The sequence below is a fragment of the Aquarana catesbeiana genome, linkage group LG08 (genome assembly GCF_042186555.1).
Source record: "Aquarana catesbeiana isolate 2022-GZ linkage group LG08, ASM4218655v1, whole genome shotgun sequence".
Classification (NCBI taxonomy): Eukaryota; Metazoa; Chordata; class Amphibia; order Anura; family Ranidae; genus Aquarana; species Aquarana catesbeiana.
In genome coordinates this window covers 7,439,513-7,450,202 of record NC_133331.1, presented here as the reverse complement: position 1 = coordinate 7,450,202, position 10,690 = coordinate 7,439,513, and the positions used below count along the sequence as shown (strand labels likewise).

The following is a 10,690-nucleotide window of genomic DNA, read 5'->3' as shown; positions in this document are numbered from 1 at the left end:
GCGGAAGAATTGCCCGGGATACAAAGAAACCCCCCCCCTCCACAGGCAGTGGCGTTGCTAGGGGGTGGCTTTTGGGGCTATAGCCCCGAGTCTCTGCAGGAGTCCCCAAGGGGAGGGGAGGCTCTCTGGGGACCCCGATGTAAGTGGGGGGCTCCCTGGGGATATACACACACTCAAGCATATGACTTTCTTTACTACACTGCTATGGCTTTAGCCCCAGATCTTTTGTAGACCTACAACGCCCCTGCCCACAGGTAACCTCAGGAGAAATACAGGTTGCTCTCCAAAAAGACGGTGTGGGTTGTTTTTAAGGAGCACAATCAATCAATACTTGAACAAAAAAAGAGCTGCATGGTTGAGCTGCCAAAAGGAAGCCTTTACTGCGCCAATGCCACAAAAGAGCCAATGAGGGAAGTCAAGGTGTTGTTGGGCATATTGTACCCGGGCTTTTTTGTGGAACTTGTGCAGTAAAGGCTTCTTTCTGGCAACTTGACCATGCAGCTCTTTTTTGTTCAAGTATCATCGTATTGTGCTCCTTAACCACTTCTCATCCCGCCCCATTATCTTATGACGTCCGCAGGAGGGATCTTCAATCCTGGGCGGGCGTCATACTACTTCCTAGGCTTCCCGGCCATCTGGGGGGCGCACGCCCCCGCGTCACTCGGGAACTGATGCGTGTGCCCGGCGGCCGCGATGTCCGACGGGCACCCACGAACAGAGCAGGACCGTGGATCTGTGTGGAAACACACAGATCCACGGTCCTGTCAGAGGAGAGGAGACCGATCGTGTGTTCCCAGTACAGAGGAACACCGATCAGTCTCCTCCCCTTGTGAGTCCCCTCCCCCTACAGTTAGAATCACTCCTAGGTAACACAGTTAACCCCTTGATCGCCACCCTACTGTTAACCCCTTCCCTGCCAGTGACATTTATACAGTAATCAGTGCATTTTTATAGCACTGATCGCTGTATAAACGTGAATGGACCCAAAATGGTGTCAAGTGTCCGATATGTCCGCTGCAATGTCGCAGTTAGGGCTGGGAGCTTTTCTTTAAAAAAAACTCGATTCACGATTCGAGTTTTCCTTTTTTTTGGGCACCGCGCCGGTTCTGAGGCGCAGCGGGGATGAGTTTTTAGGCGAGGCCGCAGCTTCGGCCTAGTCCGCAGCGTCCGGCCTCGGACTAGGCCTCACCTAAAGGCTCCTGCCCGCAGCGCCTCAGGACGGCGCAGTGCCCAAAAAAAAGGAAAACTCGAATCGTGAATCGAGTTTTTTTTAAAGTAAATCTCCCAGCCCTAACTGCGACATTGCAGCGGACATATCGGACACTTGACACCATTTTGGGTCCATTCACGTTTATACAGCGATCAGTGCTATACAAATGCACTGATTACTGTATAAATGTCACTGGCAGGGAAAAAAAATCTAAAAAAAAAAAAAAAAAAAAAAAATCGATTTGGCTAAATTTTGAATCGATTTGACCTCTCAACCTGATTCAAAATTTAAATTAATTTTTTTCCCCAGCCCTAGTCGCAGTCACAAAAAAAAAAAAAAAAAAAAAAAAAAAAAAAAAAAAAAACGCAGATCGCCGCCATTACTAGAAAAAAAAAAAAAATTAGTAATAAATAAAAAATGCCATAAAATTATCCCCTATTTTGTAGACGCTATAACTTTTGCGTAAACCAATAAATTTACGCTTATTGCGATTTTTTTTTTACCAAAAATATGTAGAAGAATACATATCGGCCTAAAAATATATATATATTTTTTTTTAATTAGGATATTTATTATAGTAAAAAAGTAAAAAATTGTGTTTTTTTTTTTCAAAATTGTCGCTCTTCTTTTGTTTACAGCGCAAAAATTAAAAACCGCAGAGATGATCAAATACCACCAAAAGAAATGATAAAAGGAAGAAGGAAATGTAGGGACTTTGCATGAAATTGTGGACTGGTAAGGCCAAACTATTTCCATCCCTCAGGACTTTAAAGCGGGATTCCGGCCAGCTAAAAAATGTTTTTAAAGTCAGCAGCTACAAACACTGTAGCTGCTGACTTTAATAAGTACTTACCTGAACTGGGCTGGCCGCGATGTTGGCCACCCGAGGCCAACCCGTCCCTCGGGTCCCGGCACCGCCATCCTAGGTAAGGGAAACAGGAAGTGGAGCCTTGCGGCTTCACTGCCAGTTTTCTACTGCGCAAGCGCGAGCGGCGTGGCGATCTGTGAATGGCCCCGTGGTTTTCTGGGAACGCACACAGTTCCCAGAAGGCAACGGGGCCTCTCACCGAGGAGCAGAACACGCCGCGGAATAGGACCAGGCAGATTAGGAAGACTGCCTAGCAACAAGGGTTCAAGTAAGTATAAAATTTTTTTTTTTTTTTAGGATTTTTGGTGCAATTTTTTTCAGGGTGGCCCTCCACTTTAAATGAAACCGTGGCCTGGAAAGGTCACGTGTTTCCATCCCTGCACTAATCAAAGTGGGGAAAGCAACAAGGGTGGGACTTTAAATGAAGTGCGTACTTGTAATGAGGTAAACTGGTGTACAAATTGGAAAATGTATTAGGTTCATGAAAGATAAAACATGCATATACTGGTGTACCATGACGACCGTGAGGGAACGTCACTTCCATTACAAAATTTGACGGGTCGCCTAATCTGACAAAACAGGGGTGCTTGGAAAAATAAATTAAAAAAAAAAAAAAATCTTGAAGACACGCCCCCTCCCTCTAGGCTTGCGTTGTCAGCACCGTGTTGTGCCAAGTAAAGACACGCCCCTCCTCTTTGACTTGCATTGTCGGTCCCATGTTGTGCCAAGTAAAAACACGCCCTCCCCTTTGGCTTGCCTTGTTGGTCCTCTGCGTTCTGCCAAATGAAGACACGCCCCCTCCACCGCCCATCTCCATATTCCGTTGTGGGCTCTGTGCTGTGCCATGCGAAGACACGCCCCCTCCCCTCCAGCTTGCGTTGTTGGTTCTGTGTTCTGCCAAGTGAAGACCCCCCCCCCACACACATCCTCTCCCCCTCTGACTTTTGTTGTTGGCCCCTATGCTCTTCCAAGTGAAGGCGTCGGCCTCATGCTGTGCCAAGCAAAGTCATGCCCCTCCCCTCTGGCTTTCATGGTCAGCCCCATGCTATGCCAAGTAAAAACACGCCCTTCTCCTCCACCTTGCGTTGTCAATCCTGTGTTGTGCCAGGTAAAGACACGGCCCCTCCCCTTTGGCTTGCCTTGTTGGCCCTGCGTTCTGCCAAATGAAGACACGCCCCCCCACCGCCCATCTCCATATTCCGTTGTCGGCTCTGTGCTGTGCCAAGCGAAGACACGCCCCCTCCCCTCCAGCTTGCGTTTTTGGTTCTGTGTTCTGCCAAGTGAAGACCCCCCCCACACACACACATCCTCTCCCCCTCTGACTTTTGTTGTTGGCCCCTATGCTCTTCCAAGTGAAGGCGTCGGCCTCATGCTGTGCCAAGCAAAGTCATGCCCCTCCCCTCTGGCTTTCATGGTCAGCCCCATGCTATGCCAAGTAAAAACACGCCCTTCTCCTCCACCTTGCGTTGTCAATCCTGTGTTGTGCCAGGTAAAGACACGCCCCTCCCCTTTGGCTTGCCTTGTTGGCCCTGCGTTCTGCCAAATGAAGACACGCCCCCCCCACCGCCCATCTCCATATTCCGTTGTCGGCTCTGTGCTGTGCCAAGCGAAGACACGCCCCCTCCCCTCCAGCTTGCGTTTTTGGTTCTGTGTTCTGCCAAGTGAAGACCCCCCCCCCTCCACATCCTCTCCCCCTCTGGCTTTTGTTGTTGGCCCCTATGCTCTTCCAAGTGAAGGCGTCGGCCTCATGCTGTGCCAAGCAAAGTCATGCCCCTCCCCTCTGGCTTTCATGGTCAGCCCCATGCTATGCCAAGTAAAACACGCCCTTCTCCTCCACCTTGCGTTGTCAATCCTGTGTTGTGCCAGGTAAAGACACGCCCCTCCCCTCTGGCTTGTGTTGTGGCAAGTAAAGACACGCCCCTACAGCCCCCCTCCTTTGACCTGTGTTGTCAGTTTTCCATTGGGCCAAGTAAAAACAAGCCCCTGCAGACCCTCCTCTTTAGATTGCATTGCCGACCCTGCGCTATGCCAAGGGAAGACACGCCCCTACATCCCCCCCTCTGGTTTCCGTTGTCAGCCCTGTGTTCTGCCAAAGTGAAGATACCCCCCCACCGCCCCTCTCCATATTGCATTGTCGGCCCCATGCTGTGCCAAGTGAAGACACGCCCCTCTAATTTGTCTTGCGCTGTCGGCCCCATGCTGTGCCAAGTGAAGACACGCCCCTCTCATTTGTCTTGCGTTGTCGGCCCCATGCTGTGCCAAGTGAAGACACGCCCCTCTCATTTGTCTTGCGTTGTCGGCCCCTATGCAGCCTTTGCCATTTATTTCTGATAGATGGAATGTCCCCCGTCTGACCCCCCCCCCCCCATGAGTACAATTTGGGAGGACAGTCTGCAGCGTTCTTATGGACCAAAAATTTTATTTTTAGTCATATTTTAGTCTACAAAAATATTTTTGTCTACTAAATGAACACTGGTGGTCACCCCTGTGCCATGGCCACCCCCCCCCCCCCGCCTCTTCCCCGATAAAAGTCCATTTCAAGTCCCTATGTAGACCAACAACGTTCTCCATGACGATTAGAAGGGGACTCGGCAAACACAAGAGCCGCTCCTGTAATGGAGATATCAGATATCGTTTAGGGATCTCCAAACTATGGCCGGGGGGCCACATCTGGCTCACATCTTGGGTCAGCAGCTGTAACAGGGAGGAAGGGGGGACTGAAGGGGACCCCAATATAAGGGGAGGGAGGGGGTAGACTCTGATGAGGACCCTGATGTAAGAGGGGGGAGCAGAGACTTTTATGGGGACCCTGATGATGTGGGGGGGGGGGGGGGGGGGGAGACATTGCTGGGGACCCTGATGATGTGGGGGGGGGGGGGGGGTAGGACTCTGCTGGGGACCCTGATGTAAGTGGGGGTGTGGGAACTACTCTGCTGGGGACCCTGATGATGTAAAGGGGTGGGGCGGCTCTGCTTGGGACCCGGTTGATGTAAAGGGGGGGGTGCAGCAGGGGGCCCCGATGATGTAAGGGGGGAGGGGACTCTGCTAGGGACCCTGATGATGTAGGGGGACAATGCTGGGGACCCTGAAGATTTAAGGGGAGGGACACTGCTGGGTACCGTGATGATGTGTGGGGGGGGGGGCAACTCTACTGAGGACCCAGATGATGTGGGGGGGGGGGGAAATGACACTGCTGGGGACCCTAATAATGTAGGGGGGGGAGCAACTCTGCTGGGGACCCTGATGTAAGGGGAGGGGGGGGGGGGGGGGGACGACTCTGCTGGGGACCCTGATGATGTAATGGGGGGGGGGCGACTCTGCTGGACCTTAATGATGTGAGGGGGGGTAGGACTCTGTTGGGGACCCTGATGATGTAAGGGGGGGGGGGGGGGACGACATTGCTGGGGACCCTGATGATGTGAGGGGGGGTAGGACTCTGCTGGGGACCCTGATGTAAGGGGGGGGGTGGGACCCTGTCGGGGGCCCTGATGTAAGGGGGGGTTGTGGGAACTACTCTGCTGGGGACCCTGATGATGTAAAGGGGTGGGGCGGCTCTGCTGGGGACCCGGTTGATGTAAAGGGGGGGGTAGCTGCAGGGGGCCCCGATGATGTAAGGGGGGGAGGGGACTCTGCTGGGGACCCTGATGTGAGGGGGGGGGGGGACATTGCTGGGGACCCTGATGATGTGAGGGGGGTAGGACTCTGCTGGGATCCTGATGATGTAAGGGGGGGGACATTGCTGGGGACCCTGATGATGTAAGTGGGGGGGGGGGGGGATTGCTGGGGACCCTGATGATGTGAGGGGTGGGTAGGACTCTGCTGGGGACCCTGTGTAAGGGTGGGGGTGGGACTGTCGGGGGCCCTGATGTAAGGGGGGCGGGGTGTGGGAACTACTCTGCTGGGGACCCTGATGATGTAAAGGGGTGGGGCGGGCGGCTCTGCTGGGGACCCGGTTGATGTAAAGGGGGGGGGATGCTGCAGGGGGCCCCGATGATGTAAGGGGGGAGGGGACTCTGCTAGGGACCCTGATGATGTGGGGGGACAATGCTGGGGACTCTGAAGATTTAAGGGGAGGGACACTGCTGATGTGAGGGGGGGGGGGGAATGACACTTCTGGGGAGCCTGATGATGTAAGGGGAGGGGGGGACTCTGCTGAGGACCCTGATGTAAGGGGAGGGGGGGGAACTAAGCTGGGGGGGACCCTGATGATGTAAGGGGAGGGGGGGAACTCTGCTGAGGACCCTGATGTAAGGGGGAGGGGGGGGAACTAAGCTGGGGACCCTGATGATGTAAGGGGAGGGGACTAGGCTGGGGACCCTGATGATGTAAGGGGGGAGGGGGGGGGAACTCTGCTGGGGACCCTGATGATGTAAGGGGAGGGGGGGACTAAGCTGGGGACCCTGATGATGTAGGGGGGGGAGCACTCTGCTGGGGACCCTGATGATGTAAGGGGAGGGGGAACTCTGCTGGGGACCCTGATGATGTAAGGGGAGGGGGGGACTAAGCTGGGGACCCTGATGATGTAAGGAGAGGGAGGGGGTAACTCTGCTGGGGACCCTGATGTAAGGGGAGGGGAGGGGGGAACTCTGCTGAGGACCCTGATGTAAGGGGAGGGGGGGGACTAAGCTGGGGACCCTGATGATGTAGGGGGGAGCAACTCTGCTGGGGACCCTGATGATGTAAGGGGAGGGGGCACTCTGCTGGGGACCCTGATGATGTAAGGGGAGGGGGGGGGGACTAAGCTGGGGACCCTGGTGATGTAAGGGGAGGGGAGGGAACTCTGCTGGGGGACCCTGATGATGTAAGGGGAGGGGGGGGGACTAAGCTGGGGACCCTGATGATGTAGGGGGGGAGCAACTCTGCTGGGGACCCTGATGCAAGGGGAGGGGAGGGGGGACTAAGCTGGGGACCCTGATGATGTAAGGGGAGGGGAGGGGGGGAACTCTGCTGGGGACCCCTGATGATGTAAGGGGAGGGGGGGGGACTAAGCTGGGGACCCTGATGATGTAAGGGGAGGGGAGGGGGGGAACTCTGCTGGGGACCCTGATGATGTAAGGGGAGGGGGGGGGACTAAGGCTGGGGACCCTGATGATGTAGGGGGGGAGCAACTCTGTGGGGACCCTGATGATGTAAGGGGAGGGGAGGGACTAAGCTGGGACCCTGATGATGTAAGGAGAGGGGAGGGGGTAACTCTGCTGGGGACCCTGATGATGTAAGGGGAGGGGGGGAACTCTGCTGGGGACCCTGATGATGTAAGGGGAGGGGGGGAACTCTGCTGGGGACCCTGATGATGTAAGGGGAGGGGAGGGGGGAACTCTGCTGGGGACCCTGATGATGTAGGGGGGGAGCAACTCTGCTGGGGACCCTGATGATGTAAGGGAGGGGGGGGACTAAGCTGGGGACCCTGATGATGTGGGGGGGGACTAAGCGGGGGAGCCTGATGTAAGGGGAGGGGAGGGGGGACTAAGCGGGGGACCCTGATGATGTAAGGGGAGGGGGGGACCTGATGATGTAAGGGGAGGGGGGGGACTAAGCTGGGGACCCTGATGATAGTAGGGGGGGAGCAACTCTGCTGGGGACCCTGATGATGTAAGGGGAGGGGGAACTCTGCTGGGGACCCTGATGATGTAAGGGGAGGGGAGGGGGGGGACTAAGCTGGGGACCCTGATGAGTAAGGGGAGGGGAGGGAACTCTGCTGGGGACCCTGATGATGTAAGGGGAGGGGGGGGGACTAAGCTGGGGACCCTGATGATGTAGGGGGGGAGCAACTCTGCTGGGGACCCTGATGATGTAAGGGGAGGGGGGGACTAAGCTGGGGACCCTGGTGATGTAAGGAGAGGGGAGGGGGTAACTCTGCTGGGGACCCTGATGATGTAAGGGGAGGGGGGGGGGAACTCTGCTGGGGACCCTGATGATGTAAGGGGAGGGGAGGGGGGGGACTAAGCTGGGGACCCTGATGATGTGAGGGGAGGGGGGAACTCTGCTGGGGACCCTGATGATGTAGGGTGGGGGGAGCAACTCTGCTGGGGACCCTGATGATGTAAGGGGAGGGGGGGACTAAGCTGGGGACCCTGATGATGTAGGGGGGAGCAACTCTGCTGGGGACCCTGATGATGTAAGGGGAGGGGGAACTCTGCTGGGGACCCTGATGATGTAAGGGGAGGGGAACTCTGCTGGGGACCCTGATGATGTAAGGGGAGGGGGGGGGGACTAAGCTGGGGACCCTGATGATGTAAGGGGAGGGGAGGGAACTCTGCTGGGGACCCTGATGATGTAAGGGGAGGGGGGGGGACTAAGCTGGGGACCCTGATGATGTAGGGGGGGAGCAACTCTGCTGGGGACCCTGATGATGTAAGGGGGAGGGGGGGGACTAAGCTGGGGACCCTGGTGATGTAAGGAGAGGGGAGGGGGGTAACTCTGCTGGGGACCCTGATGATGTAAGGGGAGGGGGGGGAACTCTGCTGGGGACCCTGATGATGTAAGGGGAGGGGAGGGGGGGACTAAGCTGGGGGACCCTGATGATGTGAGGGGAGGGGGGAACTCTGCTGGGGACCCTGATGATGTAGGGGGGGGGGGAGCAACTCTGCTGGGGACCCTGATGATGTAAGGGGAGGGGGGGACTAAGCTGGGGACCCTGATGATGTGGGGGGGGACTAAGCAGGGGAGCCTGATGTAAGGGGAGGGGAGGGGGGACTAAGCGGGGGACCCTGATGATGTAAGGGGAGGGGGGGGGACTAAGCTGGGGACCCTGATGATGTAGGGGGGGAGCAACTCTGCTGGGACCCTGATGATGTAAGGGAGGGGGAACTCTGCTGGGGACCCTGATGATGTAAGGGGAGGGGGAACTCTGCTGGGGACCCTGATGATGTAAGGGGAGGGGGGGACTAAGCTGGGGACCCTGATGATGTGGGGGGGGACTAAGCAGGGGAGCCTGATGTAAGGGGAGGGGAGGGGGGACTAAGCGGGGGACCCTGATGATGTAAGGGGGAGGGGGGGGGACTAAGCTGGGGACCCTGATGATGTAGGGGGGGAGCAACTCTGCTGGGGACCTGATGATGTAAGGGGAGGGGGAACTCTGCTGGGGACCCTGATGATGTAAGGGGAGGGGGAACTCTGCTGGGGACCCTGATGATGTAAGGGGAGGGGGAACTCTGCTGGGGACCCTGATGATGTAAGGGGAGGGGGAACTCTGCTGGGGACCCTGATGATGTAAGGGGAGGGGGGGGGACTAAGCTGGGGACCCTGATGATGTAGGGGGGGAGCAACTCTGCTGGGGACCCTGATGATGTAGGGGGGGAGCAACTCTGCTGGGGACCCTGATGATGTAAAGGGAGGGGGGGACTAAGCTGGGGACCCTGATGATGTGGGGGGGGACTAAGCGGGGGACCCTGATGATGTAAGGGGAGGGGAGGGGGGGACCCTGATGATGTAAGGGGAGGGGAGGGGGGGACCCTGATGATGTAAGGGGAGGGGGGGACTCTCTGGAACTGCATTTTTACCACCCCCTTTAAGCTGCAATAGACATCAGACAGAGGTATTTATATGACATTTGCAGCAACAAACTACCCAACACCCAGAGATCAGCCGGCGGGGGGGGGGGGGGGGGGGGAATCACCCATTTGGGCAAATAGGGGGAAGCGCCTGGAGGGTGTAGACAGATTTATAGTCCATGGACCTCAGTCTGCACCCCCCATATAGACCGGGGGGGGGGGGGGGGGGAGGGGGGGAGTCTGCAGGGGAGGAGAATTACCCCCCAGTGATGGAGCTGCAATACTCTGCAGACAGGGGGGGGATATTATTATTGCTGATATTCAGTACATTGCTGCAAAAAGTAAACAACTTTTTTATAAACCCCTCCCCCCCTCCAATCTATATATCCCCTCCCCCATATATATATCTATCTATTGATCGGTGAGATCAGACGGAGCTCCGATGTGCGGCCATTCATGGGACTACAGAGACCAGCAAACAGAATGGATCCGCTCCCCGTACAATGTATACAATGGATCCGATCATCACTCACCGCTCACACTCCATCCTCCCCTCCGCTGCCATCACCACTTCAAATCCTCCGCCACACCATCCGCCCCGCCCACCTCCTCTCGCTCATTGGCGGACACTCATATAGAGGGCCATGGCCATTGGTGGGTTTGAATATTCCTCCTGAGGTGGGCGGAGACTTCTCGCTGTGTGTTTGGAGGAGGAAATACACAGAGAGATCATAGAGTGTGATATATAGAGAGGCCAGAGATCATAGAGTGTGATATATAGAGAGGCCAGAGATCATAGAGTGTGATATATAGAGAGGCCAGAGACTATAGAGTGTGATATATAGAGAGGCCAGAGACTATAGAGTGTGATATGTAGAGAGGCCAGAGACTATAGAGTGTGATATGTAGAGAGAGATCAGAGAGCTGACAGCCTGACACTGATAGTGCAGAGAGATCATAGAGTGTAATATATATAGAGAGAGAGAGAGATTATGGAGTGGAATATATATAGAGAGAGAGATTATGGAGTGTAATATATATATATAGAGAGATTATGGAGTGGAATATATAGAGAGATTATGGAGTGGAATATATATAGAGAGAGAGATTATGGAGTGTAAT

The 10,690-nt window shown here is 55.5% G+C and overlaps 1 protein-coding gene across 1 annotated transcript in view; it reads right to left on the bottom strand.

Moving 5' to 3' along the window:
• Positions 1 to 10,171, bottom strand: part of ARHGAP19 (Rho GTPase activating protein 19) — a gene marked incomplete at its 3' end in the record, with an annotated part of 53,812 nt that extends 43,641 nt beyond the window's left edge. The window contains 1 exon segment of the mRNA XM_073595101.1: positions 10,102 to 10,171. Within this exon segment, the coding sequence (XP_073451202.1) occupies positions 10,102 to 10,133 (32 nt within the window).
• Positions 10,172 to 10,690: the final 519 nt, after the last annotated feature.